Below are 27,021 nucleotides of genomic sequence, written 5' to 3'. Positions count from 1 at the left end.
AAAACTTCCCAGGAGGTCACCCATCCCAATATTGCTCCATGGCAAGCACACTTAACCGTGGAGTTTTTATGAGTTAGGCTCCCGAAAAGAAGATGCATCTTGTTGTCATGAGTAGTACCAATCAAATCTTTTATGCCCTCCTCAACTGTATAGTCCATCCCTACACAGTCTCGGAATACCTCTTGTTCGGGTGTGGTGCGTCCCTCCACATAGAAGGCGATCAATCCTCGCCTTCATCAGCTCAAGGCGTCACAGGCCCACCAACTTCCGCTTGGTTCGTCCCCGAACCACACCGTACTGGGAGAGGTCGGCTCTGATACTACAATGTAACGCCCCGATTTTTCACGAGGGTCACTTGTTACTTTATCCAAACTAAATATGCTAGCTAAACTTTAGAAGTCAAGAATATGCAAGTATATTTTTTTTTCCAAAACATGCTCTAGCCAACACCCAATAATTACCCAATAATGTATATCTTTATATCCAAAAGTATACGTACAATTGAGTCTTCAAAAAGCAATATCAAAAGACTTATGCCCGACATGCTTCCTGTGATCTACACACTAGGTAGGACAAAAAGCAACAAAACATCGGAACCTACTCTTCCTCTAAAACCAAAGGAATACAAACTCATATGATAATCCTACAAGCTTCAACCAAAAACGATAAGCTTTCTACCCAAAAGGCTCAAGCCTTACACAAGACTCTACTCCTCTCTGAGGAATTCTCCTCAACAGCCGAACAATCGATCTCGAATAAGATCTGCAATAGGGTTCTAGCATCAGCAGATATGTAGTCAAATCCACGAACGACTCACGGTACTCTTCGCAGAACTCTGATACAAAGTCATGTTACTTCATCAGATCACCATGGATCCTCCTCATCCGCAGCACCACTGCGCCTTCCCCAAAGCATGGTACTTGATCATGTCGTCGCCATCACCTGACAGTCGCCCATCACCTGGCAGTCGCCGGCCGCCCAAAACAAGCAAGACATACAATGGCGTGCGAGGGTCAACTTTCATAATATATGTATATATATAATAGTAGGTCACACAGTATACACATAATCACATACTTATACGTTTCACGCTCACACACGCAGATCTATCGATCACGTGGCTTATGTAAAATATGAGGGTTGTCCATGACAAACCTCTCCCACACACATAACAATTAAATAACATTTAGCTTATCTCAAGCATATCAAAACTCATAGCACATATCAAGCTCAATAGACAACCCTAAGGTTAGTCTATATGCTCGTGCAAATGCAATGTCACAGAGGCACATCAAATGATCCGGATATAAACGCCTTTTCCATATTAGGTAGGCGGGACAACACTTAGTCGGTCTGATACCCACTCCAGTATCAACCTCTGACTAGTGAATGCCACTTAGTTTATACCCACTCTAGTATCAACATAGTTGATACCCACTCCAGTATCAACATGGTTGATAACCTCTCCATTATCAATATCTGAAGGTACGACCACTCCATCGTCATCAGAAGACAGGCATGGCCACTCCACCATCCTGACAAAATGTATGCATGCATGATATGAATCATGGTTAGCTAAACAAACAAGAACGCCCTCTCCAGTGTTCGTGTTTACTGCTAAGAAAATAGTCAAACTAGGACACAATTCTGGTTTATCACCAACGGTTGCACTCCGCTCCAAGTGACCGAAGTTTACACTACGACAGGTCACTCCACTCCAAGTAACCGTGTCGTCGAGTCTCGTCTTTCTTTTCTCAAAAATCATTAAATAAAGCCCCCAATTGAAATTATCTTTTCTACAAAGGATTGATTGAAGTCCCTTTGAAAATATCCTTCTCATTCTTTAAAAGTTTTGCAATGCAAATAAACTCTATTTTAATTTACAAAATATGTGTACGCTTTGATTATTTATTTTAGATGAACTTTTATAAGTAAATCATGAATAGGTTTGTTCCTTTTCAAAAACTTTGGTAAATTAAATAAAAGATCCCACCCTGTATTAATCTTTTTGAGAAAACCTCTTGATCGAAAGCCACAGTAGATCTAAAGCATAGTCAGAGTCTCCTCTAACCGACACTCGGAAAAACCCTCCGGTTACACAAGCGATAGACCGTTAATAGATAATCAAATATCACCATGAAAGTACAAACATCATCACAACAAGTCATTTTATCAAATAGCAAGCATCGAAGTGCTCTCACAACAATCATATAACATATATTCAATAATATAAATAGCCTAAGCGAATATCTCACAACAATCACATAGCATATATTCAGTAATATAAATAGCCGAAGCGAAGTGCCCTCACCTTAGCCACTTTCTTTCCTAAGTTACGACTTCGATCCAATCACGTCGTCGCTCCTCGTACCGGTTCGCTGCCCTTCCATCCTTTAGTTCCGACACGAACGCATTCTCGCACTTCGTATCCTTAAAAAATTAATCGCTTTCAAAATTCTAGCTTGAAGTTCCTAGCTTACACTCCCAAAACTCAAGAATCTCCTCAACTCAAAACAATCACTCAAGAATTTTCACCAAAAACTAATAATACAAAACAATGGTGTATGCCAATGTTTCTCCATTTCTCTCTCGTGTGTATCCTTGTCTGTATTTTTCAAAGTCATTCGTGTTCTATATATAGGCTTCAGTCTAGTAGGAGGTGGCAATGAAGCATGCATCAAAGTAGGACGTGTTGAACATGCAACAAGCAACCATAACACATAACATGGAGGCTTAGAAGATAGGCAGCATGCAACAATCATGAGGTGTAATGCTTGGAGAGTAACATGTAAGAAGCATGAGGTGTGTGAATCTTGCAGCAAGGAGGAGGTGGAAAATTCATTTGTGATGGCGGCTAGGTAGTCTGACACGATTTGTTATCCAACTAAGAGATCAAGTAAGTATTTTTTCCCCCTGATGAAGGAAATCCTAAACAGACTACACTTGGAAATAGAAATGAACCTTAGTTTACTTGTCGTAGGACTAGTATGAGTGAGTATTGAAAGGAAGAGTAGCAGGAGCTGGTACCTTTCTCACGAGGAAATTAAAATGTAAAATTTGTGTGTGGATGCCGTGTATAAGGATGTCAAAATAATTAAAGTATAGTTTAATTTAGGTAGTGTAAGATTTAACTCATAAAGCTATAGAAAAAAATATTAGGAAGATGAATCATGATCCTAAAAATTATTAGGGACTCTGTAGTATAATTTAAGATCACTTTGAGCAAGTTTAAGTGATCAAGTTTTGGAAATATTAACAAGCTATATATACATATATATATATATATGTTCTGAAACTTCCTCCTAGCATATCATTTTCTATTCTTCTCACAAAAACAAATTTGGTTTACGTACAAATTTGGTTTACGTGACTCTCTTTTTTTTTTTACCTTATCTTTTCTATTTTTTTCTTTTTAATTTTCTTTTCGTTTCTTTCAAGTAAGAAAATAATAATGCTAATAGAATTATATAAATATACAAGACATAATATATACATCAACTTAAACTTAATAGCGCTTATCTCCCTTAAGCCGAGAAATAACTAGTTAATTAAAAGCTTAATTTACCTGGGTCTTACATTACTACCCCCTACAATAGTTTCGCCCTCGAAACTATAAGTCAGAGATCAGTCTTAGATTCGGCTCTCTCACTTCTCTTTTGATTCCCAAGTTGCCTCAGTCCATATCTTGAATCCTAGGAAAACGTCAACCAAATTAAATCCACCTCAAATGTGACATGCAAGGCAAAAGCAACACTCACGTACCTAGCAATCATCTCTAAAAAGGCCTATATATCACTCTCATGCTAGTGCACTAGGCACTATGATCCAAAACCTGACTCCATCGCCCACCTGAACGACTTCGCAGGTGTCGTCATACTCTCACGTCAACAACCCAACCATGAAACATACATCCATTTATCATAATGCTAATACCATTCAAATCTAATTACATGGCTTCTTCTGCCAACAATCTCACTTTAACATCAATCGATCAACAGCTCATAAGCAATTTTTCACCTTAAAATCTAGGGAAAATTACACTCACCTCCCCTCAAGTCTGACAATACAACACTCACGTCCCCTCTATTATTTAACCATACACTAACCACCCTTATTAGATTAATCACACTACACAAATACCCCCTCTATCTTACAGTAACTTAACAGCGTTACTTTAGACCCAAAAAAAGAAAAACAGCAACGGTGCTTCACTGTTATACAGTCATAGACTCATAGTGATTCCTTCCATTCTTCCCCTTTCCATCGAAAGAGCCACGTAAATGATGCAGAAAAGTAGAGCATGTATTTAGTGCAGTAATTCCGTGTGCCTCAGCCAAGGTACACAATTCCACTTCACATCCACCCACCATAAAAAATTTCAGTTTTTGCACCATTTTGCTTTTCTTGATTACCCATGAGACTAGTATTGAGACTGGATGAAATATTTGTGCTTGATAACCATTTTATGTGGCTGTTTGTGCATATTTGGTAAATTGAGCACAAGGTGTTTGTTTATTTATCGGACCCAAGAAGTCACAGTCATTTTTGGATTTTTATTTGATTTTCTAATTTCAAAGATATCAAGTTTACTTCTGCACCATACCTGCTGCAAGATAATGTAGTAAAGCACACTGATGATGCACTATATACACCGTGGTTACTGGTGACTATCTAGAGTTGTCCTTCAAAGAGAAAATTACTTGAGTCATGCAATCACTATCTAGAGCTGTCCTGGTGTAGATGCAGAGGCAAAGAGTTGTCACTTGAACCAGTTATTAGACCAAGTACTGATTGTAAAGAGGCAAAGTGAATGGTTGGAGAATCTGGTGTAGGAGAGATTTTGAGAATTTCCCCTTTTGTACTATATTAAGCAAAAGTTTGAGTTGTGGTTGTGAGTTGTGACACCTCTTAATTGTATATATGTAATCAATCTCATACACAATGTATTCAATTTTAACTTTGAATTAATAAATTTCCTAATATTTCTTCTTATAACTGTGATCCCTATTGTTACTTCCCAAATTCAATGAAATTCCATATCAGCATGTGCTATGAGCTGATCACTACACGTGTTATCAATAAAAAAGCTAAATAAGTTGATCAGTAAATTGGATTATGAATAATAGATTTCTCACTTGAATTAAAAGCTATTTTCCAAAGAAGACATAAAAACCGAAATATGTATGAAGTAAAAACCAATTTAAACTTGCATCAAATTGGAAACTTGCAAAATTTTAACCGAAGTCATTCCAAGAGCTTTCCCAGAAAGTGTCAATTACAATTATCAAAACCGATTTAATCTTGTATCAAATATACATGAAATGTATCCAAACAAAAAGGACACTACAAGCCTAAAATGTGTCAATTGATATTTTCACTAAAAACTTGATTGCTCATGAGCACTTGGCTTGAACGGGATGGATCTTGACTGCTCACACGAGTTTGAACTAAAGTACCATGATTTGAAGAAGACATTGCTTGACTATCCTTTGCCCGTCTTACCATAAGTTTTTTCTGCAAAATAAAGAAATATGTCAGTTTGATTTTATATAATGAGAAAATTTTGACAATTAACATCAACTTATTCATACCTGTTTTTTGGTTTTATCTCTCTGACATCCCAAAACATTATGTCCAAATTCCTTGCAATTTCCACACCTAATTGTGTTTGATCTTCTTGCATATGACCCAGCTGGACCTTCAGTCGTACCTCTCTTTCTATTAATTCTTGGCCTTCCAGGTAGCCTCTTCAATGCAGGAGGATCAATCTTCCCATAACAACCTCTATTATTGGTATCCAATTCAGGCATGGGATGTATAATCTCAGTGTAAGATAAGCAATAAATTCTAGTAGTGTAAGCCTCATCACAAAACATCTCCACATTTTCTCTCTTGTAGGTAATACAAGCACATGCATGCTTGCAAGGTAAACCAGATAGCCTCCAATAATTACAACCACATTCTCTAGTCCTCAGTTTTACTACAAAAGTGGTGAACCCATCTTTTACTTGAAACTCGCCATTGCCTGCATATGTGACAATACAAAATCTTCCATCTTGCATCTTAATGTCAATCCCCTTTCTAATCCTAGGTGTCACAATATTTTCAAACCCACACCCTTTTTCATATATCCTTTGAAATCTACTCATCAATCTGCAAGTAATAGACTCAATCATAGACAGAATTGTCTTCTTTCTATCGTCTCCCAACCAGCTATTAAAGGCCTCCCAAATATTGTTAGTTACATGATCAGATTTGCAATCAGGGTCAATAGTATGTCTTGCCCACATGCTTTTAGGCCTTTCAGGATCTAACAACCAATTTGCAGCCTCAATATTGAGTTTTCTGAGTCTGTCCATAGCTTTCTCATATATAAACTCATTATAAGCCATTGCCACACCCCAAAATTGTGTGCTAAGAAGCAGTGTTTTAAACTTCAGTTTAAAATTGTTCAGCAAATGATTACAACATTACCTAAAAATGACAAAAACACAACTAAATCAATTTAAAGAACCATATAAGTTATTGTCATGCAAGTGTTTATCTTAAAGTTACCTATTCTTGGCATAAGGAAATTTTTCTGCAACTGAATTTTGCAACCCCTATAACACAAACAAACCAAATAGTCAATAAAGTAAGATATGTAAACAGTAAACGAAATAAGTATGATATGTAAACAATTAATGAGATCACAATCAAGAAACAAAGTGTGTGTAATCAACACTAACCTTTTGCATATCTGATATGATTGTCACTTGTCTATCTTGCCATTCACGAACAGAATTCAATGCATCATTCAACAATGATAAGAAAAACACCCATGAATCCTTACATTCAATTTCAACAATAGCAAATGCAATGGGAAACTTGTTGTCATGAGTAGTACCAATCAAATCTCTTATGCCCTCCTCAACTGTATAGTCCATCCCTATAAAGTCTCAAGAAAGCAATCATTTGAGCCTTCCAATAGTCATAATTTGTATCCTCAAGAATTGGTGGTATGTGAATCCTCCCAAAATTAAACCTCGTTGGAGCTCACCCAAACAGAGCAGGGTGTCTGCTCTGATGCCAATTGAAATCCATATTCGGCTTAGATAGATGTGTTACACAATGTTCAGGACATTGAGCAGAACATGCATACAATAAACTACAACGTTAAGTATGTTGATTAAACTATAAAAGCAATAAAGTAAATCACACAAGGAAATGGTAAACTAATTCGGTGCAACGTCACCTACGTCCGGAGGGTTTTCACCGAAGAAAGGAAATCCACTATCAGTAGTTTAGGAACAACCGGTATTACAAGAACACACCTTGTTCAAAGCCTTACAACCCAAACACTACCCAATGTATTTCTACTTAGTACTCCTCCTAAGTTTGAGAGCCCCTCTCACTTTCTCTCAACAATCATTGACTCAGTGATTGAATTACAAAGTACAAAAGGATGTAGAGATTAACACTCAACGAAACACAACAATTCAGTGCTCGAATTAGCAATGAAAGAACTTGAGTTGATTACAATACTCAAAACAATGGATTCACAAAGTAACCCTAAACAATCAACAATTCGTCTAGCAACTACGGTTTCTTGCTGGATATAAATAGATGCTCTGAAGGCCTTGGTCTTCAATTGGCTGAGCATCAACAGGTCCATGTGGTAAAAATAGAAACAAATCTTGAAAAGATTTCCTTCCACAAATTAATAACGAACCGAGCCAAAATAGTTCAAACACTTGGCTCACATAAATTAATCTTCATTCCTTATAAAGATTAATTCCCCAAAATATCAGAAGATATGCACAGCTTGCAGCGTGTAGAATCACAACAAATCCACACAATAAATGCTTCACGTACTGTTGGTCAATCTGCAAGTGTACAGAATCTACCCGGTTGTAATTTATCGAACCACGGGGAATTGGTATGCGAATTCAGTTTAAGCCTCGAGTTCACGGTAGGAAAGCGAGTAAAATTCAGTTTTAAGGTTGATTGTTTTAATGCTTAAGTGTGTGAAGGACAATGGTGAGAATGCCTTGGGTTCTTGCTTAACTAATTCAGTTTTAGTCCACCTATTCTATCCACAAAACTCTGAGTCTCTCCTTGATGCTCTAGCCAAATCAATTATCTATCGATGTCTCGCATAGACAATCCTCTCAAGCCAAAAGATAGGCACAATTCCTTGACAACCTAAACATTTGCTAAAGGCACTAAGCATGCAATTCAGCCCAACAAACCCCAACCCTTCCTCTATTCCTAGTAGCAAGCATAGAAGGTGTAATATCACAACAAGTCCCTAATCGATAACAAACTTCTGTTCTATTATAGAAAAGCATAAAGCTAGCATGCATTCTATAACACCCCAATTTTTAGCTTATAGGATAATCTATGTTTATTTTATTTAAAATAGTCTCACCATTTTATTTTGAGTAAAATCATGTGGTAAGGTATTTTAATAAGTATATGTGGTTTATTTATGTGAAATATTTTATGTATAATATGGTACAGTGGACATGTGGTTTGAAGTAGAAAGGAAGGTGGGGTGGGAAATAGATTAAAATAGAAACTGAAGGATGAAAGAAGAGTTGTGAGGTTTTTCACTAAAGCCCTTCAGTGAAATCATATTAGGTTAAGAGAAGAGGGGTTAGAGAGGAGGAGGAAAAACGAAGAAAAGAAAAGAACGACAGAGTAAGAAGAGAAGAAAGAAGAAGGAAGAGGAAAGGAAGAGAACTAGGGTTCATCATCAATCAAGGTAAGTGTTGGTCAGTCTGCAAGTGTACAGAATCTACCCGGTTTTAATTTATCAAACCTCAGGGAATTAGATTGCAAAGTCAGTTTAAGATTCAAGTTCAAGGTTGAATAGCAAATAAAATTCAGTTGGCTAAAAAGCACTTTTGGCCCCTAATGTTTCAAGTTTGAGCAAATTATGCCCATACTCTATTTTTTTCGATGTTTATACCCCTCATGTTTTCAAACAGTGCACCATCTACCCCTCCGTCAGTCAGACACGTTAAAAAACTAACTGAATGAGTTGATTTGCCTTTTTTTTTAATATTTTTTGGACCTGTTACGTGGAAATTTCAAGTGAAATTCGAAAAAGGGGGCATGTAAGATTCAAACTCAAAACCTGTAAGTAGCAAACCATGCATTTAACCAGTTCAGTTACATACATAATTGATATATACATCAAGCAAATTTAATTTATATCATTTCCTTGATCATCATCAACTTCATATACTTCTCTTCATCTCTCCAATCCACTCAGGAACCTCTCCTGAGTAAGTCTGACTGATGGAGGGGTAGACGGTGCACTGTTTTAAAGCATGAGGGGTAGAAACGTCGACAAAAATAGAGTAGGGGCAGAATTTGCACAAACTTGAAACATCAGGGGCTAAAAATGTTTTTTAGCCAATTCAGTTTTAAAGTTGATTGTTTCTTAGGTTGTGTAGAAGACAAGTGAACAAGCAATAAAGCGATTGAAGTTCAGAGATGAAATTTCCTTGGGTTCTTGTTCAACTAATTCAGTTTTAGCAACCTCCCCTACTCACTAAGTGCGGAGTCTCTCCTTGATGTTCTAGCCTAACTAGTCATCCAACGATGCCTCGCAAAGATAACCCTTTCTAATCAAAAGATAGGTTCAATTCCTTGAAAACCTAAACATTTGCTAGAAGCACTAAGCATGCAATTCAGGCCAACAAACCCCAACCCTTCCTCTATTCCTAGTAGCAAGCATAGAAGAGGTAATCTCACAACAAGTCTCAATTCTACAACAAACTTTCGTTATGATTATAGAAAAGCAAAAAGCTAGCATGCATTCAAGGTTGAAAGATAAAGCATAGGAGTGAGATTCAAGGGTTTACTCATAACAACATGAGTAGGAAAGGAATGATAGCTAAAACATCCAAAGTCTTACAAAGAACCCAAAACAAAAGGGGTTTTAACCAAGCATGGCTATGAAATCCATACAAGAAAGTAAAGATGACACCTGGAACATAAGGCTTAGAGAAAGCTCCTCAAGCTCCAGAACCCAAACCCTCTCTTCTAACTTATTAAAATATGAGAAAATGACAAAAGGTTCCAAGAGAAATGTCAAAAAACCAATTTATAGGCAAACTAGACGAGTCTGGGCGCTGTGGCGCCAATTCCGCACGCCTAGGCGCCAATTCCAAAACCTGGAACAGAGCAATTGGCGCCTAGGCACCAATGGAGCACGCCTATGCACTCTGACTTCGCTGGAAAACCTTTAGAACTTCCTCTTAACTCCTCTTCAAGCCTCTTGAAGCCTCCCTTCAATTCACCAAGCTTCTTGACCTTTCTTATTCATCAGTTTCGGACCTGGTAACTTAGGCACAAAGCAAAGGAGATATCTAGAAGCTTTCAAGAGTTAATTAGCAAAGAGAACCTTCAATTAAAATAGAAAAGACATGCAAGTCCTAAAATAAAAAAAAAGGTCCCTATAAAACTACATAAATACCAAAACAAAGTAAAAACACAAAGAAAGATAAAAATGCATGATAATGCATGAAACACTACATGAGATGTAACATCCTGATCTGACGACTGGCCTCACGGTAACAACACGAGTCTTTTCAGCGCGCTTTGTCCTCACTCGCACGCTTCCCGGGAAAACTTCCCAGGAGGTCACCCATCATAATATTGCTCCAAGGCTAGCACACTTAACCATGGAGTTCTTATGAGTTGGGCTCCCGAAAAAAAGTTGCAACTTGTTGTCATGAGTAGTACCAATCAAATCTTTTATGCCTTCCTCAACTGTATAGTCCATCCCTATACAGTTTCGGAATACCTCTTGTTCGGGTGTGAGATCGGTTCATTCATGTGTCCCTCCGCCTAGAATCCTGCCAGGAGCCTCTCCTTGTCCGTGCCTCACTGCACCGGCGATCACTCCCCGTCCTCCTCGGCCCCGGGCGTCACAGGCAATGGTATCAGAGCCGACCTCTCCCAGTACGGTGTGGTTCGGGGACGAACCAAGCGGAAGTTGGTGGGCCTGTGACGCCCGGGGCCGAGGAGGGCGGGGAGTGATCGCCGGTGCAGTGAGGCACGGACAAGGAGCGGCTCCTGGCAGGCTTCTAGGCGGAGGGACAAATGAATGAACCGATCAGGAGCTGGGGGACCAATGAGGTCAGGTTCCCAAGGCTACAACAGAAGGGAGAGCTACCATCAGTGGGGACCATATCAGCGTTCCGAGAGAAGAAATCTTATCTCAAGAGTGTACCAACCAACAACTGCTGATACTGGAGGGAATCCAGTTGGTGACAAAGGTGTGACATGTTTTCGTTGCGGAAAGTTTGGGCATTTTGCTAACAAGTGCTCAGTGATTGGACGGAGATGCTTCAAGTGTAACCGAGAGGGGCATCTAGCTGTGAACTGCAAGACACTTCAGGAGGGAACGTCTGGCAGTAAGATGAAAGGAAATGATGCTACCGGAGGGACAGGCAACAAGATTTCGGGAAAAACAATGACGTGTAACAGGTGCAGGAAAGTAGGGCACTACAGTAACAAGTGTCCAGACGGGGGATCTCTATGCTTCAACTGTGGGGAAAGCGGGCACTATGCCAGTAGGTGCAAGATCAAGGAAAGTCTATGCTTCAATTGCAACCAACCGGGACATATCTTCAGAGATTGCAAGGCACCCAAGGGCGAATCATCAGGGCATGCTGGAAAAGGAAAACAACTTGCTACAGAGGAAAGGATTCATACCAAGGAGGGGGCAAGAGCTGAGGAGTTGAACGAGGAAGAACGTGGGAGCGATGGTAATATTTTAACTGTTCTCTTATTCTAGAATAACTTACTCCTTTATCTTCGAAACGAGTGCGACGCGCCTAATTTGTATTTACTACTTAGACTATGATCTTATGATTATTATCCCTAGTAGGACCTTATTCGAAGTTGCTCGTGATTTAACTATAGAGGTTACACGAGGTCTAGAATAGCAAGCTGAGATAGAGAGTTGTTTTACCGATGCGTCGATAAGGAAGCTAGGATCTCAGGGAAATTCCTTATGGGTACGATATGTAGGATTTTAGGGCGTTTAGTTCTGAAGCGGAGTCTTCAAGGATCTAGAGGGTAGAAGAGACTCAGATGTGCATGGTATTCCAACGATTCGAGATTTTTGCTGATGTTGTTCTGAAGACGTACCTGGACTACCGCCAGTGCGCGATGTAGAGTTTGTGATCGACCGCCGCCGCCGCTGCTTTCGTAGCCGTTTTTCGATCAAGTCCGACGACCGATGGAAAAGCGGAGTATATCACGATGATCCTTGCCGCGAGAGGAACAATAGCCCTCAATCAATTTCAGTTTTGGACAACTTTTGTCGGCGAGCTCCGCTGACCTACAATTTGACTTTTTGAGCAAACTGTAGACTTTTTGGGAAAATGGACAACGCCACTGAGTTCCTGGCCGCGAAAGAATAAAGAACCACTATCTCATTTCTGTCTCCGGCGACAATTCCTCCGTCAACCACCGCGAACCACAACTTTCTCCGGCGACACTTCACCGACAAGTTTCTAAAACTTGATTTTCGTAAGCCTTCAACTCTTGTATATGTTTTAGCCTCGAGTAAGCAAGTTTTAAAGAAAAATAAACTTTTTCATTGTTATTGAGAAAATCGAAGTTTAACAATTGATTAGTGAAGAGTTGTGATTTTTTTTACAAATTGGTTTTCATTTCAAAAGGAGATAAGTACTTTACTAATTACTGTAGCTGTTGACTGAGAAAGAGTCGTTTAACATGTGTTCGCTTCGAGTCAATTTCATAAAGTCATAGTTTAGACTTTGAGTTAGTGAGTAATTCAATTAGTGATTAAGTTACGTATACTTATGAAGGATACGAATAACGGAGGCGCTTGGCGACGAAGCCAAAGGACAAAAGGAAGCGAGCTAACACGGGAAAGCAAAGATGTGAATGGATTGGAGTCGCAGCTTTGTAAGGGAATTGGCTAAGGTTAGGGCAACTTACTATTATCTATGACTGCATGATAGGCGTCGATAAATTCGACTTATGCTTTACTTTGATGTTGCTTATGTTGATGAACTGATGTTATGATGTTTTCCATAACTGTTGAAGTTGAGATATTGTTGAATTGTGCGTTTTGACGTGACTTCGGAGTGGGGATTCATTGATCTGGTGATCTTTGATATTTCGGGTTGGATAAACAACCCTAGGCAAGTTCAAACTTGAGTTTTGAGACTTAGCCATTTGTTCTTGTGGGTGGTTTGTTTTTGGAAAACCTAGTATGAATATAATTTTGAAAACTAGAGACTTTGGGAGACCTAGACTTTGAGAAATAAACTCATAACCTGATTAATTCAATTCGAAACATTTTTATTAACGAATAAGCATAGGGGAACGAAAGGGGGAAAATAATTGCGAAGAACGGGGAAAAGTCGACTTTTGCTGTGGGTTTTGGAATTGGGGAAAGCCACTGAGGTGAGCTACGGTGATGATTGAAAGTCACCGAGTACTCTAGTACTCTTGTTGTTCGAGTTGTGTTGTATTGGCCGACACTAACTCTGGGTTTTGGGTGTTGGAGTCGTGTTGTATTGACCGACACTAACTCCGAGTCGTATTGTATTGACCGACACTGACTCTGGCTTTGATTTTGGGTTTTGTTATTGGAGTTGTGTTGTATTGACCGACACTAACTCTTGGTTTGGATATTGGGTTTTGAGCTAAACGCTTGTGTGGTGAGGACGGTTCGATGTTTGGCTAACCATATTGCATCAATCGGGTGAATAACGGGAATGGTTCACGTGTGCATCTTTTGGTGAATAACGGGAATGGTTCACCAATGCATTAATGATGAATAACGGGAATGGTTCATCATACGGTGAATAACGGGAATGGTTCACCAAGGATGAATAACGGGAATGCTTCATCCATAGTGAAGAACGGGAATGCTTCACTTGTGGCGAACGGGAACGCGTCACAATCCGGATCATATTGATTGCATTTCACGCATACATTCATTCTGACTGGAACTGCGTGCTGTTTGAATTATTGAAGCATTGTTAGAGCCAATAACATGCTAGGATTGCTTATATATATATATATATATATATATATATATATATATATATATCAACATATATATCTATACCCCATATCACATGTTGAGTGTATATCTACTTATTTCCGTGAGTTGACCCTAGCGCCTTGGCTTTGGTTGCATGTTTGTGTTTGGGCGGTCGGCCTGCTGCCAGACGTCGACGGTGGATTGGGTTTCGATGGTCACTCCCTCGGGGGGGATCAGGTTGAGCTGGTTGACTGACATGCCCCACCGCTTGGGTGATCTATCTTGTGGGTCATCGGGCGACGTACCGGGGAAGGGTCATGGAGGACCGGACTGACGAGCGTGGAAGTCTAACGAAGGGAGTTCTACGACGCATGGAGCTGAGCTTCAACTTGCCAACTTCAGTTCGCTGTGGACTCAGTTATGTGAGCAGTACTGGGAGGGTAGGTTTAGGCAGGCGTCATATTTTGGGTAGAGCTCTGATTCGTTTTGCTTTTGGGACAGGGTAGGTTCCTGACTGCAACACCCCGATTTCCGGGTGTCACTTTAGTAACCAAAAATAAACTTTACGCGGAAAACAGGTAATTTTTTTTCGATTGATTCCTTTAAATAAAAGCGTTAAAGGAAATAAAGACAAAACCCAACAACTAAACTAACCGATATACAATATAAACACTTGTACAGCCTCAGCTGCACTCCATGTCACGCGCACTCGCTGTGACTCCAAGTAGTAAGCCCGCATGCAAATATATACAAACCAGCACTGTAAGTAAAAGTATCAAAATACAGTTATCCAAGAGAAAGTCGGCACCCAAAAATGGCCTGAACAAAAGACCCCTATACTCCGACAGACTCTCTGTGATCCTCGTAAAAAGAACCACACCAAAAGCCACACATCGGAAACCTACCCGATCCCAAAAAGAAACTGACGATCAGAGCTCTACACAAAAAAATGACGCTAGCCTAACCTACCCTCCCAGCTCATCTCACCAATCCTCCTCCTCCTCATCGCTGCTCGGCGAGTAACTCTCCCCACTGCTCTCGGAGTCAGAGTCGGAATCCACCGTAATCATCTCGGGGTCCAAATCCATGACCTCCCTCCTAACTGTCCTGCGCACCGCCCTAGTCGAGCCGGTCTCCACATCCACCTCTCCTGTAAGAACGTCCTCCTCCACCACCCTCATCAAGGGGTCCACACGGTAGCCGTGCGGTGAAGAGAAAGATAAGAGACGTGAGGTAGATGGGACAACAGACTCCCTCCTCAGCTGCACGAGCCTAGAGGACGACGCCACGTCGGTAGGGGCAATGGCAGTAGCCGGAGGTGGCACAACAGGTGTAGCAGTAGCAGGCTCTGTCTCCGCTGGGTCCTCCTCAACAGAAGGTGAAGTCGAAGGTGGTGCAGGTGGTTCATGACCAGTGCCTGGTCCACAGTGAACTGAGGGCGACAAGTCAAAACTCAGCTCCATACGCCGTAGCACTCCTCTCGTCAGGCGTCCTCGCTCATCCGTCCGGTCCTCCATGACCCTTCCCCTGTACGTCGCCCGGTGACCAGCAACATCGATCACCCAAGCGGTGGGGGCATCCCTACCCACCAACTCATATCTGATCCCCCCAGGGAGAGACCATCGAGAACCAGTCGGTCATCGACATCTGGCAGCAGGCCGACCGCCCAAACACAAACATGCAACCAAAGCCAAGGCGCTAGGGTCAACTCACAGAAATAAGTAGGTATACACTCAACATGTGATATGGGGTATAGATATATGTTAATATATATACATATATAAACAATCCTAGCATGTTATGGCTCTAACAATGCTTCCATAAACAAACAGCACACAATTCAAGTCAGAATGAATGTATGCGTGAAATGCACGATATGATCCGGATTTGTGACGCGTTCCCATTCGCCACAAGTGAAGCATTCCCGTTCTTCACTATGGATGAACCATTCCCGTTATTCATCCTTGGTGAACCATTCCCGTTATTCACCCTTGGTGAACCATTCCCGTTATTCACCGTATGATGAACCATTCCCGTTATTCATCATTAACACATTGGTGAACCATTCCCGTTATTCACCAAAAGATGCACAGGTGAACCATTCCCGTTATTCACCCAATTGATGCAATATGGTTAGCCAAACATCAAATCGTCCTCACCACATGAGCATTTAGCTCAAACCCAATCTCAAAACAACCCAAGAGTTAGTGTCGGTCAATACAACACAACTCGGAGTAAGTGTCGATCAATACAACACAACTCCCACCACAATAGAAGCCACAATCAAAGCCAGAGTCAGTGTCGATCAATACAACACGACTCGGAGTTAGTGTCGGTCAATACAACACAACTCCCACCACAATAGAACACAAGGGTTTAGTGTCGGTCAATACAACACACCCCAACAACAAGAGTACTTAAAGTACTTGGTGACTTTCACTCATCACCGTAGCTCACCTCAGTGGCTTTCCCCCCAATTCCAACAACTCTCCAAACCCACAACAAAGTCGACTTTTCCCCGCCTTTCGTAAATATTTTCCCCTTTAGTTTCTCCTATGATTTTTCGTTAATAAAAATAATTTAAATTCACATTAGTCAGGTTATGAGTTTTTTTCTCAAAGTCTAAGTTTCCCAAGTCTATAGTTTTCAAAGCTCTATCATTCTAAGTTTTCCAAAAACCCACCAAAAGAAGTTTCCCGGGGAAAGTCTAAGTATTCCAACGAATACCAACAAATGGCTAAGTCTCAAACCCCACATTTGAACTTGCCTGGGGTTGTTCATCCAACCCGAAATACCAACTTTAACCAGTTCAGAGGTTCCCCACTCCGAAATCGCGTCAAAACGCACAATCCAACAATATCACAACATCACAAGTTATGGAAAAACATCATAACACCAACTCATCATCATAATAAACATCAGATAAAGCATAAGTCGAATTTATCGACGCCTATCATGCCATCATAGCTAATATAGTAAGCTGCCCTAACCTCGAGCTGATCCAGCTTCGAAATCACAAGCTCCTTCACTCAAGTGCTCTGAACCTTCCAAAATTCCTTCAACTGAACCTCGGAGAAAACAAAGCAGAATCCACACAAAATCGATTAGTTCGATCGCAATACAACACATAAACGATAGACAAAGCATTAAAGCTTCAGAATACGACCATCGGGTACGAAAAGACAAGTTTTCAAAAACGAAAAACTCCCCCCCTAAAGGAATAGCCCACGGCCCTCGGCTCTTTTTCTTCGATCAAATCTATTTACAAGGTAGTTTTAGGGTAAAACTAAGGCAAAGAAACTGTCAGAATAATTTTCGGACAATCGGGTCGAAATACGGCCGTTCAGGGACATTTTGGTCCAAAATAATAGCTCAAAACCTCAAAGTTACCAGTTCAGAAAACAAATTTGACAGCAATGATCCTCACGACATCCGTGACAACAAATCCTAAACGCACGAAGTCAAATTACAACTTTTCAACAATAAAGTTTCGAAATGTGAGACAAAAAGGGTTTTGAATCAGTTTTTCAGATCCTTGACAACTGGATCACAATCAGCGATTACTGACAGAGGTTTTAGGCTCTTGGGAACCTAGGGAACAAACCCCAACCAAGAAATCAGAGAAATCGGACAATTTTACAAAAAGCTCAAAACTGTGAGCACAGAAACGACTTCAGAAACGCAATAGAAACAGTAATCAGAGGTAGGAATCATGCTAGTTACCTCAATACCTAGAAGTAGGGACGAACTGCACGAAGATTGGTCAAGTTTTCGCGAAAAATCTTCTCTCCCAAGCTCTCCTCAACTCGCGGCCTTAGATGGATGGAATGGAGAGATATTTTGCTTTTTCGCCTATTTATAGGCGGGTGAAATCGCGGGAAAATGAAAATTTCGCGATTCCGATTTTTGCAGTACATTCACCGACGAATTCTAAGAGAGATTCTGGCGTCAGAATTCCAGAACTCAAAACAAATCTCAGACATTTGGGAAAAACGATATCTAAAATCCCAAAAGCGGTGTAAGTTAATCTGACCCGAAAAACTACTTTTTGCTGTGATGCTCAAACGACAAAACTTCCTACTGAAGAAAGATTAGAAATGTCGAAACAAATCTGGCATCGCGGACGGAAACTTCGTTAGAAGTCCTGGATAGAAAAAGTCTTCACCCATCGCTCGAAACTAGGGTTTCGAAGCAAAGAAATTAGCGTCGGCAGACATCCGAAAAGTGAATACTATCGTGCGTATAGTCCAGAGTTCCGAAATGAAACGCTGGTCGATGGAAAAATAAAGGGAATCTTTAAATTTTCCGAGAATTCGAAATCTCACTCAAAACGTTGCTCTAAAGCGAAATTAGCCTATTCTGGACACGCTCGCCATAAGGCAGGTGTGCAGATGACTCGCACTAACTCCGAAAGCAACTACGCAACATTCCTCAAGCAATTCCTGAACTTTCTTCTTCATTAATCTTTCTCAAATATCAAACTCCTGTCACGCTTACACTGATTCTACGCGTGAGTCGGAAGTTAACTAGTTCTGAAAATCCAGGTCTTACACCGACGCATGGCTTTTCGTGTGGTTCTCTTATTGAGGGATCACAGTGAGTTAGTCGGACTGTAGGGGTTTTGCTTAGGGCATTTTGAGGCCGACTTTCTACTAGTGGTTTGTAATTACAACTTTCTTACTCACACTTCTGGATCTGTAAATATTTGCCTACGGGCACACTACTTTGGAGTCACTGCGAGTGCGCGTGACGTGGAAGTGCAGCTGAGGCTGTGCATGTTTATATTTGATGTATATTGGTTAGTTTAGTGGTTGGGCTATGTCTTTATTTTCTATTGCTTGATTTAAAAGGAATCAAACGAAAAAAAGTACCTGTAATACCCCGATTTCGGTGGCGTCACTTTAGTAACTCGAAAATAAAATAAAGCGGAAAAGTATATATTTTTTTTTCGTTTTGTTTAAATAAAAAGACTTGTCGGAATAAAGACTCAATCCAATCGCGATTAACGGCGATTATTATACAATACAAGCACAGCCCTCGCAGCAACTAAAAACATCATCACGAGTGCCCTCAAGTGACGAGAAGTAACATCAAGTAACTAAAAGTATTGCCCAACGGCAAACAAGTGCGACCCATAAATAGAGCCATAAGTTTCATAAATACAGTCCTCCGAAAAGTAAGTTAGCCCATAATGGCTTCCAAAAAGACTTTCTACGTCCGACTACTCCATGCGATTCCCATCAACGGAGAACCACACCGAAAAGCAATCTGTCGGAAACTACCCTGTCCCAAAAGTACAAATGATGAATCAGAGCTATGACACTAACACCCAACCTTAGTAGGCTCTAAACACCCATACCCTATACTTCCATCATCGACCCTCATCTGGTCATGCATTCAGTCCGGGTCCTCGTCGAAAGCTTCAGTAATAGTCATTACGCTCCTGGTCCTCCTCGAGTGACGAGTCATCACGAATCGACTGACGGACGCCTGGCAGCAGGCCGACCGCCCAAACACAAACATACAAACAAAGCCAAGGTGCTAGGGTCAACTCACGGAATATAATATATAACAAGGAAAACAAGGGTGAATCATACCAAGGAGGGGGCAAGAGCTGAGGAGTTGAACGAGGAAGAACGTGGGAGCGATGGTAATATTTTAACTGTTCTCTTATTCTAGAATAACTTACTCCTTTATCTTCGAAACGAGTGCGACGCGCCTAACTTGTATTTACTACTTAGACTATGATCTTATGATTATTATCCCTAGTATGACCTTATTCGAAGTTGCTCGTGATTTAACTTTAGAGGTTACACGAGGTCTAGAATAGCACGCTGAGATAGAGAGTTGTTTTACCGATGCGTCGATAAGGAAGCTAGGATCTCAGGGAAATTCCTTATGGGTACGATATGTAGGATTTTAGGGCGTTTAGTTCTGAAGCGGAGTCGTCAAGGATCTAGAGGGTAGGAGAGACTCAAATGTGCATGGTATTCCAACGATTCGAGATTTTTGCTGATGTTGTTCTGAAGACGTACCTGGACTACCGCCAGTGCGCGATGTAGAGTTTGTGATAGACATTGTACCCGGAACCGGACCGATTTCGATTGCACCGTACCGTATGGCACCTGCAGAGTTAGTAAAGTTGAAATCTCAGTTGGAGGATCTTTCGGCAAAGGGATTCATTCGACAAAGTGTTTTACCGTGGGGAGCGCCAGTGCTTTTAGTCAAGAAGAAAGACGGAAGGTCGGGATTGTGTGTGGATTATTGACAACTGAACAAGGAGACGATCAAGAACGGATACCCGTTGCCAAGGATAGAGGATTTGATGGATCAATTACGAGGAGCTGCCGTATTTTCCAAGATAGACTTGAAGTCAGGCTATCATCAGATCAGGGTGAAGACTGAGGATATACCGAAGACTGCTTTCAGAACACGCTACGGACACTACGAGTACCTAGTGATGCTGTTTGGAGTGATGAATGTACCTGCTGTTTTCATGGATTATATGAACCGCATCTTTCATGAGTTCTTAGAACGGTTTGTGGTGGTGTTTATTGATGACATATTGATCTACTCGAAGGACGCGACGGAACACGAAGGACATTTGCGCCAAGTTTTACAAGTGTTGAGAGAGAAAAAGCTGTATGCGCAACCTTCCAAGTGTGAATTCTGGCTGGAGGAAGTTAATTTCTTAGGCCATGTAATCTCCATGGAAGGCATAGCTGTGGATCCGGCGAAAGTGGAGACTGTTTTGGCTTGGGAGCAACCAAAGACAGTGACAGAAATCATAAGTTTTGTGGGTTTAGCTGGATATTATAGACGCTTCATTGAGGGATTTGCCAAGATTGTTGGACCTTTGACTCAACTGACGAGGAAGGATCAACCTTTTGCATGGACTGAGGAGTGTGAATCATGTTTTCAGACACTGAAGGAACGGTTGACGACGTCACCTGTGCTTATTTTGTCACAACCGGAGGAACCTTATGAAGTTTATTGTGATGCTTCGTATCAAGGCTTGGGATGTAATATTAGGATATTTGTGACTACTGGAGGGTAGGAACTCATTGTCTGTTCCAGTGGGTTTTTCTAAATTTCCACCTTCGACGTATTAGGCCTGATCAACCTAATATTGAGGGGGTGATATTCGGAATCACAGCTAGTTATGGACTTTGATAGACGGATGCGTAAGATGAATTTGAATTGATCGAAGATTAGTCGGATTTGAGAGGGAAGTTCGTGTTAAGTAATCGATTTTCCTTGGGAAGGAGTTGTAGCTTAAGAAATGGATATTCATTTACGAAGTGTTGGAGAGTTAAAGGATATTGGTGTTCCAAACTTAGTGAAGGTTTAGATTTTAAGCCAATTGATTTTATTCCAAACGCGTGAGACATGAAGTCTTGTCAGGTTCTGATCGAGAGGCTAAGTGTTGGATTGATTGGAGGATGATTAAGTTACAGAAAGGAAATGTTAGTATTAAGATGAATACCTGAGGTTGTTATATTTGAACAAGTTTCGTAGAGTTTAAGGGTCAATGGAACTTTGTTATGGATTTTGATGATGCATATTACGGTTAACAAGTGAATTTTGCTAAGTTGAATGAGAATCCTAGGGTTAAGATTGACTTTGGGAGTTGAAAATCATGTACGAATAAGAGATTTAGTGGTGTTAGCGGTTACGATAGTAGTTAAATCTCAGAAGGTTGAAGGATCGGATGATAAAATGACTAGTTAAGACCCTTGAGGTATAGTTATGATTTGATCTTCTAGAGGATAAGTCTCGATTTATGCGAAGTGTTAGGGATTTCAGTAAGTGTAAATTGGTTTGAGTGAGGAAAGTTTTGAGGACGAAGACGATAATAATGGATTGTTAGATATTAAGATAAAGATTAGCTTATAAGTTGTTGATAAGTTAATGTTAAAGGGAATGAGTCTTGTGATGCACAAGGTATTAAGATTCAAGTCGAGTTTTAATTTGAATGGTGACTAAGTAGAAGATTGATTTTATGGTGCGAGTGATGATAGTTACGAAGTTGGATGTGACGTTAATGGACTATTAGATTCCAACGCAATATTTCGTCTAGGAGTTATCAAGCGATCAAGTTGAGTTTTGGATCATGAGTGAAGATCAGGAGGATAGGTTGAACTTTCACTTTGAAATGGCAGAGATGTATCGAGTTTAAGAAGAATTTCGGACGACCGAAGGTAAAGAAGCAAGTGGTTAAGATTGTGCGACTGCACGAAGTGCCAACTAGTATTATTTCAAATGGAGACCCGACACAAGTGGTCGACCCGGACAACATAGAGCTGAAGGATGATATGTCTTTTGAGACGCCGCCGGTCAGCATTCGGGATAGAAGACTGAAACAATCAAACGGAAAGCATATTGCTTTAGTGAAGGTTATTTGGAACAAAGGCACGGGTTAAAAGAGAAGATCAAGGAACAGTATTCAGGACTCTTCGCGGAACCCTAAGTTTCGAGGACGAAACTTTCTTTTTGGAGGGTAGTATTGTAAGACCCAAATTTCAGACTTGGATTTAAATAATTAGTTTTACTTATTTTTCCAACCCAAGAGTAAAACCGGTTTAACCGCAAAAGGGCCTTGTAAAGGAGAATGCTGTTTTGGACGACTTGATGAAGAATAACGTTCAGGAAATTGCTTGAGGGTAGTACTATAGTCGCGATAGGTTATAGCACGAGCCATATTCACTTCCGACTTAGGGCGAAAGCGTTAGTAAAGGGCTAATCCGCTCTTAAAGCACTGTAGAAACGAAATTCAAAGATCTTTAGAGGAATATAAGAATTTCTCTTATTCCTTTCCATGACAAGTGTTCCAACACGAAACCTCAGAATGTACGAACAACTGATTCCAATTTTCAGAAGTTTGCCAAAACTGAATCCTTGATAGCTCAAGAACCTTAAAATAAACTGTAGATGAAGACTCTTCTATTCGGAGCCTCAAATGAAGATTTCACACGTGTATACCGATTTCTTTCGATGTTTCTAATCTTTCTTCAGAAGGAAGTTTTCTCATCTGACATCAATTGCAAAAGGTAGTTCTGCGGCATTTTGAAGCAGACTGCGTTCAAGCCACTTTCTCATTTAAAATGAACCGAGAGCAAGTATCGACTTTTTATGGAATGCTACTTAGCTTAATTGCATAATATGACAACGTCATATTTGTTCTAATTGTCTAACAATTATTCTTTAGTTTAATTCTTACTCATTTCTTGGTCTATGGATCATTTTAATTTGCTCAAAGTGATCCTAATTTATATTTTATCATTTCACTAAGTTCCTCATAATTTTTGAGATAACAATATATCACCTCTATATTTTTCTTTTAACTCTATGAGCTAAATCATTCAGCGTCTAAATCAATATGAGCCGATTAATAAATATCTCATACTTTTTACTTGGCCTTCCTTGCTCCACGTCTTTCATGATGGCCAATCCATTCATTTCACCACATGTTTTCTACTTTATTCATTCCAAATTTCTTTCCCCTAGCAGGATACGCACAACGTAGTCCCTCTGTTTCTCTCATTCACGTCTTCTTTCCCTCACCACTCTCTTTACTTTCATTTTCAAATGGTATCAGAGCCGACCTCTCTCAGTACGGTGTGGTTCGGGGACGAACCAAGCGGAAGTTGGTGGTCCTGTGACGCCCGGGACCGAGGAGGGCGGGGAGTGATCGCCGGTGCAGTGAGGCACGGACAAGTAGCGACTCCTGGCAGGCTTCTAGGCGGAGGGACACATGAATGAACCGATCTCACACCCGAACAAGAGGTATTCCGAAACTATATAGGGATGGACTATACAGTTGAGGAGGGCATAAAAGATTTGATTGGTACTACTCATGACAACAAGTTGCAACTTCTTTTCGGGAGCCCAACTCATAAGAACTCCATGGTTAAGTGTGCTAGCCTTGGAGCAATATTATGATGGGTGACCTCCTGGGAAGTTTTCCCGGGAAGCGTGCGAGTGAGGACAAAGCGCGCTGAAAAGACTCGTGTTGTTACCGTGAGGCCAGTCGTCAGATCAGGATGTTACATGAGACTAAACAAAAAGACTCAAAACTAACAAATAAATGACCCTAAAAACACTACTAAACTAGGGTCATCAGTAAGGGTGTGAGCTTTATCCTATAATTGTAGAATGATGATAGGTTGATGTAGAGCCATGCCTAGGAACCCTGAACTCGGAATTTTCGAAATTTGATTTGAGGTAGAAGTGTTTCTATCAGTTTCTGTGCTTGACAGCGAACTTCGTGGCCCAATATCACCCAGTTCTATCATTCAAATGAAACTTTGGTAAACTAAGAAATTGTAGGGTTTTTAATCAGCTTTCTAGGCGTGTAACGAACGTAATTTTTGGTTTAGTAATGAGTCCTGGAGATTGTTTTTAGTGACCGATGTACCTGCTATGTTTCAGAAAACGGATTACTTTACTTGTTTCAGAAAACTATTACTGTATTTGTTATTTAATTTGGGTACTCTTTTGGATTTTAGATATATGGATTTTGGTAATTTATTTGAATTGGTGAAGATGAATATTTTCAATTCAAAAAGGTGAATTATTGGAATTGGTTGTTGATGAAGTGAGAATTGTCGTATTGTTGTTTTGCAAATGTGATTATTTGATAACAGGTTGAAGTGTTGTTTGAGCAAATATGATGAGATTTTCATTATGGAAAGTGATGAAGAAATATGCTATATAATGCAAGTATAGAGTTGAGATGTTTGCACAAATACACTTCATCCAGTCAATAGACATATCTGCTAGTTACTGCGGTGCTAGAGAGTGTCCCAGAACCCGGTGATAGAGGTAAGTCTGCTAGTGACTGCAGGGCTAGGAAATGTCCCTAAACTGGGGTAGTTCGGGAAGTCTGATAGACTTTAATTGGTGGTTAATTGTTCTGTGTGGACGCGGTGATACCGCTAAGGTTAACAAATGGTACCACATGCATGTGCATTAGAGTCACACATTGAGTCTCACGTTTTTGAGTGGTCCTATGTGATGGAAGAGTTATAAGAACTGTGATAGTTGTTGTTTGTGAATATCTGTGAATGATATTATTAGTAAAAGTTTGGATAACATTTACTTTGTTAAAGATATTATATTGTGGAACAAAGTTGCTACGTAGAACTGTCTTTGGAAATAATGAGTTTGGAAAGTATAATTGTGAAGAGAAATGTTTTATAATGTAAACATCTATATTGTTCTTCCATTACCTGTTATTATGCTTAATTATATGATAATGTTCTATGCGACATCGTACAGGTACAGGTGCTAGTGGAGCATCTCATGAGAAGTAGACAGAGAGCTATATAATGTTAATTAGACAGTTATTTAGTAGTATGAGGGTCAATTGCTCTGTATGTAACATTGGGGGACGTGGTTAAATAAATTATTTTGATGAGAGTAGTTGACAACACTTTTTGGTTCTTTCTTTTGTAAACTAGAGTTACATGGAGTTCATGTTTTTGGATGGCCATAGTGCCTATACTTCTTTTACTGAATTTTTATTGAAGTATGTCTGGAAGATGAATTTTGATGATTCTATTTATTCCACTGTGCAATGCATAAAAGATGAAGTATGATTATTTTATGAAATGTTTTGATCTAAAGTTTGAGAATGTGACATATGTTATTGAGGAAATATGTGGTCTTGGAATGTTTTCGTAATGCTCTCTTTGAATATGCGTATAATCACTCTGATGTATGTTTAAAATAAACAAGGGGATTAGAGGGTGTTACACATTCAAGCTTAAAAGATAAAGCATAGGAGTGGGATTCAAGGGTTTACTCAAAACAATGTAACACGCCGACTTTCGGAACGTCACTTTAGTAACCAATTAAAAACTAACAGCGGAAAATGCAGGTATTTTTTTTAAATATAAGACAAGACTTGTCTAACGAGGACTTAAAATAAAAACTCCAGATATACCCCGATAAACTATATATATATAAATCAGATACAACTCATGTTGTGCCCTAAACGTCACCAGAACCTGAAGGTGACAGAAAGTATGCTAGAAGGCAAGTGTACGCAACAGTGATCATAGTAAGTGTCATAATTACAATCCTCCAAATGTGAGAGAGTCAGCCCAAAACATCCTCCTCAGACCTCCTATCGTCCGACTACTCTATGTGATTCCCATACAGAGAACCACACAAAAATTAAAAGGTCGGGAACCTACCCTGTCCCACAATGTACAACTGACTAACTACGACTGTATATACACCCTAAACTAAAGTCATGCAAAGAAGCGGGTCTCCCAACCCTCTTCCTCCTCCTAACTCGTGTAGTCGTCCTCTGTGTCAGAGTCCACAGTAAGCACATCGACATCCAAGTCAAGAACCTCCCTCCTCACAGTCTTACGTGCCACCCTAGTCAAACCGGTCTCCAGGTCGACTACGTCGGTAGAAATCTCCTCCTCAACCACGCGAACCAACGGGTGCACGTGGTATCCCCGAGAGGAAGTAGGCGCTCCAAAACGAGTCGAAGTCATGGCGACATGCTCCTCCTATAGCTCAACGAGCCTCGAAGAAAACGCAACGTCCGTAGGGTCCACAACAGCAGGAGGTGTCAGTCCAGACGGTGTCTCAGCAACAGCCTCGATCTCGGAAGGATCCTCATCATTAAGATAAAACCCTTGTGTGCTTTACTCTATTGCTTTTCTCTTACACCTTGTGTTCTTTACACCGAGAAGATTTACCAAAATCTTAGAGGGAAAGTCTTAAAACTTCAAAACCCTATTCAAACCCACCCTTTCTAGTGTTTTTCATACCTTCAACAACCTTATGAAATTTACCAAACCCAGTACCAAAAACAATCAAAACAACTGATTTAGAAGAAAGAAAAAAACAAAAATGAAACCCAGAAAATGAATATTTAACCCCGAGCTCCCTTCTTCTTCTTCTTCTTCCTTGTCAACCGAAGATGAAGAAGAAGAACCCCAATTCCAACACCTCCTCATCACCACCGAAGGAGA

General features: G+C 40.3%; 1 protein-coding gene across 1 annotated transcript; it reads right to left on the bottom strand.

Moving 5' to 3' along the window:
* Positions 1–5,361: 5,361 nt before the first annotated feature.
* Positions 5,362–6,392, bottom strand: LOC130736432 (uncharacterized). Its single transcript, XM_057588268.1, has 2 exons — positions 5,592–6,392; positions 5,362–5,514 (listed from the first exon to the last, which is right to left on the bottom strand). Exons 1-2 carry the CDS (start codon positions 6,390–6,392, stop codon positions 5,362–5,364), a joined length of 954 nt encoding a protein of 317 aa, XP_057444251.1.
* Between the last annotated feature and the right edge of the window lie 20,629 nt (positions 6,393–27,021).

Source organism: Lotus japonicus, chromosome 2 (genome assembly GCF_012489685.1).
Source record: "Lotus japonicus ecotype B-129 chromosome 2, LjGifu_v1.2".
Taxonomy (NCBI): Eukaryota; Viridiplantae; Streptophyta; class Magnoliopsida; order Fabales; family Fabaceae; genus Lotus; species Lotus japonicus.
This window is presented reverse-complemented; position numbering and strand designations above follow the sequence as displayed.

What these genes read in the sequence shown, in the direction of transcription:
- LOC130736432 (XM_057588268.1), bottom strand. Translation starts at nt 6,392, where the DNA reads ATGGCTTATAATGAGTTTATATATGAGAAAGCTATGGACAGACTCAGA. An exon ending in GAGATAAAACCAAAAAACAG is followed by an intron (nt 5,515 to 5,591) that starts GTATGAATAAGT and finishes TTTATTTTGCAG; the next exon opens with AAAAAACTTATGGTAAGACG.